This window comes from Macaca mulatta, chromosome 11 (assembly GCF_049350105.2).
Source record: "Macaca mulatta isolate MMU2019108-1 chromosome 11, T2T-MMU8v2.0, whole genome shotgun sequence".
Lineage (NCBI taxonomy): Eukaryota > Metazoa > Chordata > Mammalia > Primates > Cercopithecidae > Macaca > Macaca mulatta.
In genome coordinates this window covers 131,373,794-131,390,562 of record NC_133416.1, presented here as the reverse complement: position 1 = coordinate 131,390,562, position 16,769 = coordinate 131,373,794, and the positions used below count along the sequence as shown (strand labels likewise).

Genomic DNA, 16,769 nt, shown 5'->3' with positions numbered 1-16,769 from the left:
AGTAAGCCAGACACACTGCAAAATGTTTTATACAAAAACTCTCATTTTACCCACCCAGTCACTGTATCATGTAAGTTTGATTATTTCTCATGTTATAGAAGAGAAAGGTGAGGACTCAGAGAGGCTGCAGCTCGGATATGGCAGGGTCGGAATTGGAACCCAAGATTCTGACTCTTGTGCTAAGCTCTCGACCACACCTGTTTTTGCCAGATTAAAAAAACTTAATTCTTTAAGAATGACTAATCAACAAGATGTTTTATCTTTTTAAACATAATTGCACCTTTGCCTTCTGCTTTTTGCTTCCACTTTGTAATCGTGTTTACTCTTTTTACCAAAATATTCCTGGAGTCATTGTTGAGTACTTACCCTTCCTTGAAATCTTGTCCCTTTTTATTGCTGCTTTAACTTTTAGAGATTTCAGCTCGCTCACTAGTTGAATTTCTTAGATACATGTACAAGTAGGAATAATAGGGTCCTACCATGCAAAACAGTTTATCCAGGTGATGATGAGTTCAAGTAACATCAGTATCCATTTTCAAAGACGGTGAGTGGCCTTTCTTAAAAGCAGGTATTTGGGATCGAGAGTTGATGGCCTAATTAGCCATGGACCGTTTTTTTAGCCTCGTGAAGTACTGTAGATGGTTCCAAAGGGGGAAGCAGGCTTTCCTGTCCCTCGGGGCGCCTTGCTCTGCCTGCCTCTCTAGTTGCCTCCCCGAATGGCTCTTCTCCAGTGAAAATGGAGGATAGAGGTCCCAGAAAATGCTTCTATTTGCTTTTATCCTTCCCTCTTTGGAAGTAATTGGAATTTCTTTGCTAGCTCATTTCCATACTTAGATAATATTCAGGAAATATCCTAGTTGGCTAAGTAAACAATCTTGAGGTATATTTATAGGACTATTGACCAGTGTTTACATAAAAATAATATAGCTAACATTCGTTGAGCACTACTCTATGCCAGGCCCGTCCTGGTTGCTTTTAGCACTTAAAGCCACCCCATGAGTCAGACATCACGATGACTGAGGTAACAAGATAGGGGTCAGTTACCGCCCCAAGAGTGGTCTAATGTCTCAAGAGTTTGTCCACGCCAGTCTCTTGCATCCCATTGTGTTAAGCAGATCTTCTTTGGGCCTTAGTTTCTTAATCTTGAAACAAAGGGGTGTTGGATGCCTGATATTGAAGATTTATTCTACCCTCAATGTTTTCTGACTCCATGAATCTACTTAGAAAACCACCTCCCTGCTAGGAATCATTTTATCCTCCTGTTACATTCAATCACTGCAATTGCTGCCTTTGTTCCCCGGCCAGCCTTCATTTTCTTGATGGCAACGCTTAAGCTATAGGACACCAGAGCAGTACAGAAAGTTCCCACAGAAAAGCCCCCAGAGGTCCTTGTGCACAAACGCTGAGACACTGTGCCCTGTTAAAGGCCAAGCAGTGCTGCCAGGTCAGGGCCTTTCAAAAAGTGCACAGAGAGGGCGGCAGGGCTCCTGGTGTTCATAGCAGGAGAGAACCAAATGTGAATGGTCATAACTTATTCATGACTAGAATCTAAAAGAGCTCGTTATAACTAATTCAAAGCTACCACCTAAGTGGTAGTGTGCTATTTTTTTAGATTCTAAAATTATTACCCTATTTCCACAGGCTTTGTGTTCAGCTAAAAGATAAGTTTGTTCTTGATTGCCCAGAAACAATCTCCCATTTTTAAATGGTGTGACCCTTTCCTACCAAAGATACTCCATTTCTTTTTGTCCAGGAAATGTCTCAGGAATACGTTAGAATATTGCTTCTGGAATGTTGAGAAATGGTGGGGTGAGGTCGTGTTCAGATTCATGCTGCTGCGGTGCTTTTTGGCAAACGCAGTGTAGTTCTGGTTTAGCTCTCCACTCGGTGCCGTTATGAAGCGGTAGGAAATTATCTGCAGCACGTATGTGATGTGTGAGTTCAGATGTGCGGGAAGAATGGAAGTTAATGAGGCAGGGGGCAGGGAATGGTTTGCCACAAGAGTTCTAGACAGAGGGAACAAGGGGTGCAAAGGCCCTGTGTTGGAGGGGTCCAGGCCACGCCAGGGGCTAGAGGACACCAGTGTTGACAAGCACACAGCCCCAAGGGGACCCCGTGGGGTGCGGCTGGGAAGGGCAGACTGAGGAGGGCCTCTGGCGAAGTGGGGCTTGGTCCCAAGAAAGTCAGAGAGATGCAACGTGATCAGAAATGTGCTTGACCATGAAAATTTGTGCAAGGAGGTGTGCACACAGGAGAGGCACTAAAGGAAAAGGCATATTTTTAAAAGGGGGAAGATAAGTCTGGCCTTGATTCCTCCCACGGGTAACACCAGAGCTGTTTTTGGCAGCGAGTGCTGCTTTTTCCCAGGAATAGCCTATTGCTAACTCAGCCTCCAGAGGACTCCTATCCACCTGGCCTTGCAGGGGAAGAGGATGAGTCTGCCCCCTGGCCTTGGGACTGGGCACCTGCTGGGATCCCAGGAACCAGGACACACCTGCTACAGGGTGGAATACTTTGTGCTTTCTTCCTAAGCTAGCCTTGCTGCTTTGTTGAGGTGCTAGCCTGGCCCAGAAAGCCCCACCCTCACCCAGCTTCCTAAGAACCTTTGCTGGTATTACGAGCAAGAGTCATTAGTGAGTCTTTCTGCCGTATTGGGTGGTCGGCAGTGCCTTTATAGCTGTGTGATTTTCTTTTTTTTTTTGAGACGGAGTCTGGCTCTGTCGCCCAGGCTGGAGTGCAGTGGCCGGATCTCAGCTCACGGCAAGCTCCGCCTCCCGGGTTTACGCCATTCTCCTGCCTTAGCCTCCCGAGTAGCTGGGACCACAGGCGCCCGCCACCTCGCCCGGCTAGTTTTGTTGTTTTTTTTGTTTTTGTTTCTTTTTTGTATTTTTTAGTAGAGATGGGGTTTCACCGTGTTAGCCAGGATAGTCTCAATCTCCTGACCTAATGATCCGCCCGTCTCGGCCTCCCAAAGTGCTGGGATTACAGGCGTGAGCCACCGCGCCTGGCCAGGTGTGTGATTTTCTAACGTGGACCCTGGAGAGCCAGTGGATCCAGCCTCCGCTCGAGCAGTGCTGTTCTGACGGCCTGGCCCTGTGCTCTGGACTCTGGAGGAATGCTGCCTTCCCTTCCATGCCAAAAGGCTACTTCTGTGGGCTGTGTTTGCTTTTCCTCTGCAGTTTCAAAGTATTAGAGACTTGATGTGCACAACTTGGAAAGCATCTGAATTTCTGCATGAAATTAAATCTGCCCCAGACCTTGGGATTGTCACCACATCACCTGTGGGCTAGGAGAAGCAGCAAGGCTTAGATGCGTTTATTGGTGTGTATTCTCTCTTTTTGTGGGATAGCGTCCTCTCTTCCCCAGCGGTGGGTTGCAAAAGCAAGTGACATAAGTAACGTGAAAGAACACTGTGCAAGGGCAAGTCAGGTGGTCCGTGGATAGAATTATGTCGCCATGTTACATTAGTGCCCTGAGAGGAAGGGACAGCGCTTTGGAAGGAAAATGGAATTCGGCTTGAGCTGTTCACAGGGCCCCTTGTCCTCAGGCTGCTGGAGAGTGCACTCGGCCAGGCCAGGCCTTCCTCAGACACGTTGACACTAGGAAATGACAGCAGTGCACCCCCCCACCCAGGAAGCTGTCTTGCCACGTCTTCAGAGCCTACCTCTATAGGATTTGGAATGAAAAGACTTTTTTGAGTATTAACTTTCTGAACATGTAGAGTGAACAGTAAATTAATTTAGTACTTGGTGGATTTGCCATAGGAAAAAATGTACGTGTGGCTTAACCTTTGAGTCCTGATCAAGGTCACCTATTCAGCAGGACTTTGACCTTCGAAGTACCCATTTGCATTGCTTCTGCTGGCATTCTCTGGGGAGAGAAACCAGCAGAGCTGTGCACAGTCACCTGGGGGGGCTGGCCCCTGGCAGCCGTGACTAAGCCCCGAAGTGATAGTCAGTTGGAGCCCCATTATCTGCAGCCATGGGCAGCATCCTCAAGGAGGGAAGAGGACCAGTGTCCTGGCCTTGCCGCCTTTCGTTGAGCAAATAACTGTAAGATTGTGGATGGCTCCCAGCAACGCTGAGGAACAAAGTTGGATTGCCTCAGGACGGAGCGCTGCAGTACAAAGAGCACACAATTTGTAGCATATGCCCTTTTGACACAGAAAGTGCAAGCATTTTGCCAGACGGGCTGGATGAGCTGCCCTCCATTCCTGGCTGACACACAGCTAAGATGGGGTGAGTGCCCTTACTCAGCAGGCGGCGTTATTCATCTGCAGCAGACGCCCTGTCTCTCCTGTCATCCGCCACGCTGACCCTATTACGGATCTGTCATGAATGTTCCTTCATGTTTCTAAAGCGTCTCTGATACTGAATTAAGTCCCTTGGGACCAACTCCATTTCTCCCTCTGAATTATGTGCATCTCTTGGCTGGGTCTCCTCAGCCTAAACAGGATGCCTCGGTGGCTTCAGTCATGCCACAGTACTGGGAGCGTGACATCATCACAATGATTACCTCTCTTCAGTCGTGAAGGACCACAATGGAAAACACCACTGTCTTTTAAGCCGTGGCAACTCTTTTGCCCTCCGAAAGCCAGTGATATTGTTATTCTTTTGAGCTGATGAGAAAATAATTGAGTAATCTGGATGCCATTTGGAGATGTGCTTTGTTTCCCTGACCCCAAGTGGACCTGTCTTATTTAGGAATATCCTAACAGCTGTAGAATGCCCTGCACAGACGGCGGCTCCATGTCAGGGCCTTTTAAGTCAGCACAGAGTGTGGAAGAAGGGGAGAGTGACAGTCAGTGAAATGCCCCAGGCCAGGAGACCCTTGTCCCCCACTGTGAGGGCTCCAAGCGGTTCACCAGCGCTTACTGGCGAGCTCCACGCGTTACGTGATCACACTCTCCCTGCTCGCCTGCCTTTTCTTCTCCAGGCTGTCTACCCATCATAATGGGACACTTTAAGGATGCTTTTGTATTTCTGCAGTTAACACAGTGGATTAATGAAATACAGTGTTGTTATAATTCAAAGTTGCTGACTGACCAAGGCAGTTAGAGTATGAATACTTACTGAATCATATTTAAGTTTGTTACAAATAAAATGTAATACCACACTATGATAGGGATGGCTGCTGGCAACACTTTTACTCCATTCCCCTCTGCCCCCATGGGGTGTGTAGAAGAAAATACTGACCTCTACATAGAGGCGCATCCCATTTTGTGCCACCATGGTGGGTGAGGTGGTCGTGTCATTTCGGGGTGTTTTAGTATATCCTGTTTTCTTTGCGCAAGGTATGCCTGTAAAGGACGCACCTAAATAGGAAGCCCATGGAAACAAAGGCTTTTCAACCCTGAAGCCCTTACAGTCCCCTGGCACCACAGCTGCGCTCCACAGACTGGCAGCGGGGGCCCATTTGCAGACCTCCAGGGTGCCAGGCACTGTGCTAGGGCTTAAGGTGCAGCAGTGAACAGCCTGGAGTCTGTGCAAGGAGGTGGGAAATAGACTCACACTTACAGACCCTCACAGAGACACACAGACTAGAACTGGGGACAGGGTGGTAATGCACCAGGGGGCCAGGGCTTCCGGGAGAAAGTAAACTTTTACTGAGACCTAAAGGATAAGTAGACAGTGCAGACCCAGGAGAGGTGGGCAGGAGAGAGGCCCGAGAAGAGTGTTCTGGGCAGAGGAGGAGCCATGAGAGGGCACTAGGGTGGGAGAAGCACAGCCCGGCAGGGCACCCGGAGGAAAGCTGGTGCCACCATGAGCCCTGGGGTAGGAGAAGCGAGGGTGGTGCGGCCAGTTGCAGGGCCGGGCAGACCAGTCCGATTCTCAGAGCAGCGGGAACCGTTGGAGGTTTTTAAGCAGTCTCGATTTAACAACCAAACCACTCTGCTGCCACGTGGAGAGCAGAATGGAGCAGGCAGGAGAGGACGGGGAGGCTTCCTGGCAGGGATTCGGGTGAGGGTGCGGATGGCCTCAGCAGTGGCGATGGGTACAGTTGAACGGATCTGAGAACTGCTTTCAAAGCAGGATACCAGCGACATCATCATGAACTGGAAGTGGATTGCGGGGGATGCCAGCATCAAGACCACCGCCAGGTTGTGTAGCTGGGGACAGCGTTTGTGAGAGGTAGGACGCTAGGCCTAGGGCAGCTCTCCTGTCATCTAAGACCCACTAAATTCTGGATCACATTTAAATGGTTCTTTCTCTTTGACAGCAAGCCACTAACACATGGGCTCTGCTTCTTCCATCAGCCAACAGAATCCTGGATTTGAGTCTGTCCTTTGAAAGTAGTGGTCAGGCAGCTCTGCTAGAGTTCCCACTTCCAAACCCCTTTCAGCTCTTCAGGATTCAGCCTCCAGGTGAGGTGCTGGAATTGATGCCAGAGTGAATGACTCTGGATTGCTCAGTCGAAGGAAAACGTAGGCACCGCTACTGACAGCTCTCAGGCGCTCCTGGGATTTTCCTTCCTTTGACGCTGAGGCTGTTCGGCTTTCAAGCGTTCTGCTTTGTGAGGGACGGGCAAGGTCAGAAGGTGCTCACCCTTTCCACAGCAAGCACGCGGCACACGTTCCACATGCTGAACCTGCGCTGTCCTAGCTGGCTCCTTTGTTTAAGGTCAGCGCCCCCCAAGGCCACGTGCTGTGCAGACAGTGTTGGGATCTCAGGAACTGTGGGGTTCCACTTAGAAACTAGTGTCTGGCCCAGCGGCCTACACAGGAGTCTGCGGTTACAGCACGAGACGGTTTTGGGGACAGAAAACACCCGTTCTCGCTCCTGCCGGAAGGCTGCCCACAGTTCCACGGAGGAAAGCCCTGCTTGATGGAAACTCAGCTCTGCCATCGTCTGCACCCTAGTGCGAGGGGAGTCAAAGGCCAGGGAGATCTATGCTTTGTTTCATAGAAACATGCCTAGAAATGGTCGCCTTCAGTTTTTTAACCCACTCCCTGTTGTCGGTTTTGAGTTTGTTTCTAGTCTTTTCCAACTGCAAACTGCACTATAGTGACCATTCTCACAGCTACCTCTTTTCACACAAAAGTAATAGTTTTCCTTTGGCAGGTTCCTAAAAATAAATTGCCAGTTCAGAGAGATGACCAATTTCAAGGCTTCTGATCAGCTCTGCCCAATCGTTGCTCATGGCGAGGTGCCCCCGAGACTACTCACCGTGTTCTGGGGCCACGGCCCTCTCCTGCCAGTTTTTGTCGCCAACTGAAAGGGCCTCTTGTTTCTCTTTTTCTTGGTCCTTTTTAGGATGTGTCATCGTTCATTCCCCTTAGTGAGCTCCGTCGTGTTTTATTTCCTTCTCTGCGTTCTCAGGTGGCCCTTGGAGTGGAGTCTGTGGCTTTCCCCCTGAGCAGCACCTGGGAAGGGTCTTCGTGTGATGAAAGTGTATGTCTGAAGTTCGTTATGAACTCGTCCTAGCTCCAGAGCTAGTGTGCATGCACATCACTGGTCGTACAGATCATTGACAAGCAATTGGTGTCGTCTGAAGCAGTGACAGCCTGGGTGTGTTAGGGTCTCCAAAACGGTCCCATTGTGGCATCCTACAAATGGGCTGTGTCCCAGGAGCCATTGAGAAGTTGTACCTCCTTTACGGAGGGTTCTCTGGAATAGCAAATTAGGAAAAATGCATTCTGAGGCTCTGTGTTTACAATAATAATTTATAAGCAAATAACCCACATTTCATCCTCAGTATTTTTCAGTGCTGTACAAGCGTCTTGAATTACTCTGGTAGCTTTTCCAGAAAGACCCATGACTTCACCACATTTCTCGAGTTACGATGAAGGTAGAGTCTGGGGCCCTGAGTAAGCATCAGATGCTGGAAGCTGGGGCTGGGAGGGGCCAAGCATTGGGGACAGACTCCAGACACCTGCGCCACCCCCTGGCCCCATGAGATACGTTCTCAAACCTTCCCAAGAAGGATCTGTGGCTCCTCGCTGTGCTGTGAAGTGCAGGGGGCTTCCCTCTGGAATTCAGTCCAGCTCTCCCTCCTTACTTTGGCTGGCTCCAGATGCCATTTAGAGGAAATGTTTGGCCCATTTCCCAGGTGCCAACTTGTCCCATGAGGAAGCTGTCAGTGCTTCCTGGTCAGGGAAATCTTTTGGGAGTGATTTGGTCTCTGTTGGGGTGAGGTGGTGCGTGGAGAGGACAGGATTTGGAAACGGGTCCCTGGATTAGAATCCCTGCTCCATACCTCACTGGCTGTGTGACCCCAGGCTCGCGAATCTGCCTCTCTTGATCTGTTTCCTCATGAGTAAAGGGAAGTGACTTTGTACGGTGGAGTGGGCCTCACTCATTCGTGTGCGAGGCATGGTGCTAAGTGCTAGGGCACACCCTGAGGTGCTCAGGAAGCAGAGGCTGCTGTCCCTGGCCTGGGGCCTGCCTGCAGTGATGGGAGTGTAGCCCTGGTGCCCCCGTGCCCTGCCCTTCAGGCGCTGTGGTTTCCTTCTGCTCTCTCCTGGGAAGTGCACACCCTTCTGCACCCAGAGCCAAGGAGGGCAGGCAGCCTTGGGACCCTTTTCAGGGACCGCAGCCAGGGTCTGTGTTACCCACAGGTCCCCTGGATGTCAGCATGGCAGCCACAAACCTGGAGAACCAGCTGCACAGCGCACAGAAGAACCTCCTGTTCCTTCAGCGGGAGCATGCCAGCACACTCAAGGGGCTGCACTCCGAGATCAGGCGGCTGCAGCAGCACTGCACAGGTACATCGGGGAGCAGGCCCGAGCAGGCGGGGGGCAGCTACGGGGCACAGCAGAGCCCAGCGCCAGAACGTGCTAGGCCTGCCCTGCCCCCAGCTCCCATCGTCATTGCAGGAGTCCATCTGAATGCCTTGTATCATCCTCATTGCATAATCAAGATGCACTGAGCATAAAGCTGCAAAGCCTTTTCTTGGCATACTGAGGACTTAAGAGATTAAAATACAATGGTTAGAATCTCCAATGCGTTTTGGAACTGATAACCAAGATATAACCTGTGTGATACATAGAGCCAGCTGCTGGCTTGTTTTGGATGGTTGGGCTATGTCGTGGGGGAATGGGGAAGGGAGTTTGGGGGAACAGAGGGTGCCCTCTGACCCCAGGGAGCACAGCAGCCCCTGATATTTTCTGCTGCTGTCATGCTCGCCTCTCCTGCTGCCAAACCCTGCTCTGTCTGGGTAGGACTTGCTGGCCAATCATGGGCATCGGTTTTGCATTTTCAAAGCTGATGAAGATTTTGAAATGTATGGTAACAGAATTAATGTGTAACATTTCCCTTTTAGATTTAACATATGAGCTGACAGTCAAAAGTTCGGAACAGACAGGTAAGAACTCCTCCCCAGAAGTAAATGACAGTACCTTTCCCTTTGTGGTACGTGTCAGTGCCGTTTTCACTAGTCACACACTTGCTAGGAAGAGTTACGCGTGCGGCCTGAGCTCTCTAAGGGAAGATGAGAAGGATGTTTGGATCCCTCCGTGTGGCAAGTGGTTATTAGTGGGCAGGGGGATGAGTGATTTTGTTTTCTTTTGACTGACACATATATTTGGAATGTCTATTATATGTTTTTCTGATTTTTCCTACAATGAACATGTGTTCCTTGTGTAATCAGGACATAAAAATAGATGTGACTTAAACCCAAAAGGAGGAGGAACAGCAGCAGCAGCACTGGGCAAAACCGCCCCCGCTCCTCTGTGTCGCTGCCGCCTGGCATGGGCCTGGCACAGAGCAGCTGCTTGCTAAATGCTGGCGGGCGAGCGGTCACATTACTAGACAGCTCCCTGAGGATCCAGGCCTTTCTCTGGACTACAGCCCCAGAACCTTCCCCCATCCAGAATCCTCCAGGACCTCAGGGAACCCCAAAGGGCATCCGCCTGCTGGCTGCCGGAGGAGAGACAGAAACCTAGGCCTTCCCAGGGCTCTCTGTGCCTGCTGCAAAGAGCCTGCTCCCCAGAACAGGGTGGGAATTTGGAAAGTGCTGAATCCATGTTTGTGCAGAGACGCCTGTTGGAAACGGGTTTATCACGTCGGGAAGAACACACCAAGGCAATGGATGGCTCAGCAAGGCTAGTTTACTTTCTGCAGAAAGGGTGCAACTCGCCAGCAGTCTCGCCACAAGAGCACACTCGAACAAAGGAGACGAGGACATTTCTAATCTTCATAACCTGATGCAGTTGCCCTATGACTGTGTCCCATTTCCATTGGCCGGAATGGGACCTCGCAGCTTAACCCGATTGGTTAAAAGCTTGAAACTTTCCTAAATAGGCAAACGGGAAAGAGGACTAAGAAAAGAGGAAGCTAGTCATGAGAGGGTCAGGAGGGTTTCCAAATAAGGAATAGCATGTACTATGGTCCAGGGCTCATTTAGCCTTGTCCAGGCATGCTGGGGCAAGTCAGAGCAGCTGCATGGGAACATACATAGAGATACACATAGAGCAAGGAAATGACAAGCTCTTCATGGTTTCAAGAAACTTTGAAGAAGAACTTCTGCATCCCCACAATGCCTTTTTCTAAACAGGCCTCACAATGGCAGTTATCATTCCTGAGAGTGTCCAGTTCCTTGTCAAAGACACGGACCATTTCCACCAAGCCTTAGCGGATTACCGAGCACTGATATTTTCCATTTGCATTGCTCATATTACAGCCTCCTGAGTGTGCCTCTGAGGAGCCCAGACGTCTTTCTGTCTGTGTGTGGTAGGGAAGGCGCCATGGGCTTCTTGGGGTGGAAGAACAGGAGGCTGTCCTCAGAAGTCTCCCTGCGGAGGGACACCAGGGACCTCCCCCGAAGCCCTGGGACCGGGAGCTGGGCCTCTGGGAATGCAGAGGAACAGGGTTTCAACCTGACGTTGGAGACCTCCAGCGTCCACACCTGCCACTACTGAAGCCTTGGGAAAGGAGCTACCCGTGTCACGGAAGCCAGGGCGTCCTTGCTCCCTGTCCCCTCCTGGCCCAGGCTAATCTGAAGAAGCACTTTTGCCCTGTGGCCTCTCCAGTCAAGGTTCTCAGCCCCAGGTCCCAAGGCCGCCCGCCTGCCCACCCACCTGATGCAGTGCTCCCAGCAGCAGCAGGGTCCTCACAGCAAGGGCTGTGTCTTAGAAGAGGCAGTTTCAAAAGCCTCTCAGGTGGTTCCAGTGGGGCATCTCCCCTCCCAGTGGTGAAAATTGTTTTACATTAGTGCACCCAAAACTTGCCCAATTCCAGGCAGCTCCGGGACCCAGGGTACAGCATAGACTCTTGGCTTCCCTCCCCTGGGGGCTGTGACCCCAGAAGTCTGGGCTGGCCCTGGGAGTGCACAGGTTTATAAGCACTGCAGTGCCCTAACGCTTGGGCAGGCTCAGCAGTGTGGCGTTTGGAGACCAGCGTCAGTTGCTGTTGTCAGCTCAGTGTGCACCAAGCTTTCATGGGAAGACTGAAATTTCCAGAAAGGGGGTATGTACAGAGGAGGAGGTAGAGTGGAGCTTTCTATAAAGAGCAAGAAATTGGCAAAACAGGAGGTGCTGATTCCCAGGAAGGACAGTCACCGAAGCAGCTCTCCAGAGCTGGGGATGGAGGAGGAGTCGCACCAGCTCCTTCCCATAGGACGGCCCGCTCAAGTCAGGGCCGGCAAACATCAGCCCGGAGCCAAGGCCGCACCCTGGAGGAGAAGCCAGCACAGCTAGATGACTCTCAAGGAAGGAAGGATAAGGAGAATGTCTGTCCAGGAAAAGCTTCTCTCAGGATGCTGTGGCCAAAAGAACCAGAGTGATGCTTAGTGATCCCCAGATTCGGGCCTCTACTCTGACTCAGAGGGACTGTGTGGCCTTGGGCAAGTTCTTTGACATCTCTGAACCTGCATCTTCATCTGACAGGTGCCCCACAAATCCAAGTCCCCAGTCTGACTGCCAGGGCCTTCTGCCTTTGTGGGCTGCCCCTCATAGGACATGAGAGAAGCCCAGGGAGAGCCTTGTTCCTGAATGTTCCAAACATCCATCAACCTTTTGCAGCACTGTCTGGGGGAAGAAAATCCCAGGATGGTCACAGCAGGCCAGGGATGTGGTTGAAGGCCTGAGGTTGCAGCCCTTCCTCAGAAGGAGCCCAAGGCCCACTGTCCAGCCACGTGTGGGCTGAAAGCAAAGGCCTTGCGACAGGCATGGGTTGTTGTCCCACAGGCCCTGGGGGAAGGACAGTGGGTACCAGGCCCAGTGCCATGCCCAGGTCAGCATTTCAGGTTGCAGGGGTTCAGCCCAGGTGGCTGGGCTCCTGGGTCTTACAGTGTCTATAGAGTCATATGTGTGTGTCTCTGTCCCTCTCTTTACCTCTGAAACTGTGTTTCAGGATCCATTTTCCTTTTGGCAAAAAAATAAACCTCATGAAAGGTAGTACTGCATGCATCCTTTTTAGGGAGGTCATTTGCTGACATTATACCTGCATATATACACACAGACACATGTTTTTTAAAAAGAGAAACTTGCAGTGGTTCAACTTAAAATTTTTCAACTGCATGGGGCAATACACATTCAGTACATTCTTCGACTTACCACGGATATGTCCAGATAAACCCATGGTAAGCTGAAAATATCAAAAACACACTTTTGACTTAACGGTATTTTCAACTTACATTGGATTTTTTGGGACGTGACCCCATGCTAAGTCGAGGAGCGCACATCACCTGCAGTGAGCTTGTACCATGCAAGTGCCCTGCATAAGACCAGTCCAGTCAACCGTGGGCCCTCAAAAGCTCAGAGTCTGGCTGGTGGGACATGCTGCAGAGCTGCTGCTGGCTCAGGCAGGTGGGAAAATTCAAAGTGAGACAGAAGCCTGGGAAAGACATCCAGTGGCGTCCAGTGCCTAGGCAGGCCCTGGGTGGTGGAGTTGGTACAGGGAAACTGGGTGTGCAGGTCTGGAGTTAGGTCAAGGATAGAGGGTACAACAGAGACAGAACAAGAGGTGGCGGCTTAGGGAGAGTGATGGAAGCTTTGATTTATGTGGGAACAGATAACATTCGGGACAGATTGTGGAACTGGAAGGCATCTGGCAGTTTGGGTTTTATTAGGCAGTGAGGAACCATTTTGAACAGAGGACAAGAATACTTAGAGGGGTGACCAAGCTTCCTAAATACAGGATGGACTGAAAGGAAGACCAGAGAGGAGGTGGGACCAAGGCCAGCTGGAGGAGCAGGGAGGGGGCAGCACTGAGCAGCCGGCAGAAGGGCACAGTCAGGAAGGGGAGGCTGGGGATGGCAACTGCATCCAGTCTCCCTGGGAGAGTCAAGATGTAGGAAGCAGAGCAGCTATTTGGACTTGAGGGTGTGTCTGATGGAGACTCACTTGGAGAAGTGGTGCTCAGGAGACACTGAATCGGGAGGTGACACTCAAGGTGAGTTCCAGACCAGAAAGGAAGAGTCTAGAAAGAACTTCCCAGGGGCCAATCAAGGAGGATGGCCAGCCAGCCAGCCAGCGTTAGGAGGAGCAGGATGGCTACCCAGGGTTGAGAGCCAAGGGCGCTGTGTGAGGTGACCAGGGACTGCAGGTCACCAGCGGAGCAGGAGAAGGAGGCAGCTGGCATGTGCTGAAGGACTGGGTGAGGGCAGGCACCCAGGGACAGCAGGAGGCAGAGGCCCGAAGTGTTAGGGCAGCAGCGAGGGGCCAAGGGCAGGAGCCACAGAGATGAAGCAGCTGTCTCTGAGCAGGAAGTGGGAAGGAGTCTGTCTGTGCGTGTGTGGTGCGGGGAGCGGGGTGAGAGAGGAGGCCAGCGGCAGAGCAGAGTGACAGCACCACACCTCTTCTCCTCTAAACATCAGAGTTTTAATGCAATAGACATGGAGAATTCTTTGTACATTTGAGTTTCCTAAAACAGTGCTTTGAATGTAGCAGGCATTTCATAAATGCCATCTGAGCAGACAGAAGGATTTGCGGCCAGTTTAATCCTAAGTGTTTGCTGAGGTCCGATACTCTGCAATTGCCTCTTTTAACTTCAGCATCTTTAAGGTTCAGAGACATTCTTTTATGCAGTAAGCTAGAGAACTAAGAGCTGGAAAGGGCCTCTGAGATGCCCTGATCTCCCCACCTCGGGGAGGGGAGGGGTCTTTCCAGAGCCCCCACAGCCTAGACAGGGCCCCCCACCAGACAGGTCCGCCTGCCCTGTAGGCCTCACCACTCAGCCTCAGTCTAATGAGTTCTTCACCTCCTTCCTCGGCTTATTCTTGTAGGAGATGGGACTTCTAGAAGCAGCGAATTAAAGAAAAGATGTGAAGAGCTGGAAGCCCAACTGAAAGTGAAAGAGAACGAAAATGCTGAGTTGTTGAAAGAACTGGAGCAAAAAAACGCGATGATCACAGTGCTGGAGAACACCATCAAGGAGCGGGAGAAGAAGTACCTGGAGGAGCTGAAGGCCAAGAGCCACAAGCTGACCCTGCTATCTAGCGAGCTGGAGCAGCGGGCCAGCACCATCGCCTACCTGACCTCCCAGCTGCACGCCGCCAAGAAGAAGCTCATGAGCTCCAGCGGGACCTCAGATGCCAGCCCGTCAGGGAGCCCCGTGCTGGCCAGCTACAAGCCAGCGCCCCCCAAAGACAAGCTACCTGAAACGCCTCGCCGCCGCATGAAAAAGAGCCTCTCAGCCCCCTTGCACCCGGAATTTGAAGAGGTCTACAGATTCGGGGCAGAGAGCAGGAAACTCCTTTTGCGGGAACCAGTGGATGCTATGCCCGACCCTACCCCATTTCTACTGGCTAGGGAGTCCGCCGAGGTCCACCTCATCAAAGAGAGGCCCCTCGTCATCCCCCCCATCGCCTCTGACCGAAGCAGCGAGCAGCACAGCCCGGCCCGCGAAAAGCCGCACAAAGCCCACGTTGGGGTGGCGCATCGGATCCACCACGCCACCCCGCCGCAGGCCCAACCCGAGGTGAAGACCCTGGCGGTTGACCAGGTGAACGGAAGCAAGGTGGTGAGGAAGCACTCAGGGACGGACAGAACTGTGTGAAGCCCGCCGGGCCCCACCCCGCGCTGTCCATGCACTGTGAGCACCACTAGGAAATCTCAGCCACACCTTTTCTGTTTAATTCCCATGCATGCCAAACTCTTTTCACACCTACCGACCAATTCTCCTGCTCCTCTTGCCCTCTTCTTCACACCAAAATATGATTGTGTCCCTGCTGCAGAATATGTATTTCCTAATTGCTGTGGCCAAACGCCTGTGTGCCGAATCGCTTGCTTCTGATCCCGCTCCGTGTAACCTAAGTGCGCTGCGGACAAAGCCCCGGCCACGGCTGCGTCACTCCTGATGTTCACAATGCCACATAGTCACACACCTAATTCTCAAGTCGGAGCAACGCATAGCATCCTTGACCTTATCCTCAGGCTCCAGGGCAGCCTGGCCGAGCAGCCCCTGCTCCCTCCTGGAGACTCCGTCACCTCCCGACTTCCTCCTGGAGACCCCTGTCACCTCCCGACTTCCTCCTGGAGACCCCGTCACCTCCTGACCAACCCTTCCCAGGGCGGCACCGATCACCGAGCAGCCGTGCGTGTATCTCAAGGAACTAAATAAGATGACGCTACTCCTCATGGCACTACAACCTGGATGTGTGTTCATATTTTTTTTGTTAGTTTTATCCAAAATGTTTAAGATCCCAACAAACTTTATTTTCTAAACCCGCCTTCCTTCTGTTTTGTGTCTTTTATTAAACACCTGAAGGAGGGCTAGGAGACTGCAGGAGGGAGAGCAATCCCAGGTCCCAGAAGCCACTCCTGCTTCCTCCCTGCCCAGAGCTAGTCCTTAGAATGTGCTGCGCTCCTGAGCTGCTGTGGGAAGCTGCTTTTGCCTCTGATGGCGTCTGCCCACTGTGCTGCCCTTGCGAGCCCCTCCCCTCCCTCGTGAAGCCACCCCTCGTCTCCAGGTGGCCAGCCAGGGCTCCAGGCCAGCCTTGTCGTGCACAGAGGGAAGGGGTGCCCAGTGACCACTGGTCCTGGAGGTTCCATGTCCTCACCTGACCCCACACAGACCCAGGCAGGCTGGGGGTGGAAGCTCATGCAGGAACTAAACACTAAGCTCAACAACCTCACAGTCACTGTAGCAGGTCAGAGCCAAAGCAGCTAGGGCCAGAGAGTTCTGGAAGGGGGAGCAGTGGCTCCAGGTGACTCTGGCCACTTCTGCTGTGTACCCGACATCATCAGCCCTTCTTGCCAAAAAGGAGCATCTGCTGAAACAGACCTGGATCGTCGAAAACACACTTTTGGAAATGACATTAGGATTCTCACTTGTGCCAATGCTATGTATTTCAGGCACTTTTGCTTAATCAAGTGTTTTCTCTGAGAAGGAAAAGAAAACTCCACACACCTTAAAATACTCTCCAATATTTACTTTTTGATTATATAAATTCCTTTTAAAAAGTAGTATTAAAAATAAAACCATTCAGGTTAATTTGTATGGAAAGAGATGTAAATGGCTGATTTCAAATGAAAAATCAGTGTCAGTCCCCCTCCTGCCTCTTGAGAGGCCCCAAGAAATGACAGCAGACCTGATCACTCTTCCCAACCAGCCCGAGGCTCCGAATTCACTAAGCAGTTTTCTTCACCCAAAGGTTAATCAGAATTCAGGGTGAGGCATACTCCTTGCAGCACCCAGTGAGAAATGTGCCTCGTGGTAAAGAGATCAGCTTCAAACACCAAGCCGACTCCCATGGCGTTCCTTCTCATGGAGGTGGTGTAGACGGGGGTCCGGAAGGTATTCTGCAAGGGAGAGGCAGGTGAGGCGCCCCCATGGCGAGAGCGTGCAGAGGGATAAAGGCAAAGGGGCAGTGTAAGTCTTGACAGGGGC

At 51.5% G+C, this 16,769-nt stretch overlaps 2 protein-coding genes across 5 annotated transcripts in view; one reads left to right on the top strand and one right to left on the bottom strand.

Annotated features, from left to right (window-relative positions):
* CCDC92 (coiled-coil domain containing 92) overlaps window positions 1-15,609 on the top strand; it is a 35,997-nt gene extending 20,388 nt beyond the window's left edge. The window contains exons 2-5 of one of the 3 annotated variants that reach the window (XM_015153074.3): window positions 7,696-7,788; window positions 8,558-8,704; window positions 9,262-9,303; window positions 14,164-15,609. In XM_015153074.3, coding sequence (XP_015008560.1) covers window positions 7,755-7,788; window positions 8,558-8,704; window positions 9,262-9,303; window positions 14,164-14,936 — 996 coding nt within the window. In that variant the 5' untranslated portion in view covers window positions 7,696-7,754 and the 3' untranslated portion in view covers window positions 14,937-15,609. The remainder of the gene's footprint in view (window positions 1-7,695; window positions 7,789-8,557; window positions 8,705-9,261; window positions 9,304-14,163) is intronic. The other 2 variants (NM_001194197.2, XM_001101661.5) reach the window with 2 other exon arrangements.
* DNAH10 (dynein axonemal heavy chain 10) overlaps window positions 14,658-16,769 on the bottom strand; it is a 179,655-nt gene continuing 177,543 nt past the window's right edge. For both annotated transcript variants that reach the window (XM_028830097.2, XM_077955570.1), the window contains one exon: window positions 14,658-16,681. In XM_028830097.2, the coding sequence (XP_028685930.2) occupies window positions 16,535-16,681 (147 nt within the window). In that variant the 3' untranslated portion in view covers window positions 14,658-16,534. The remainder of the gene's footprint in view (window positions 16,682-16,769) is intronic.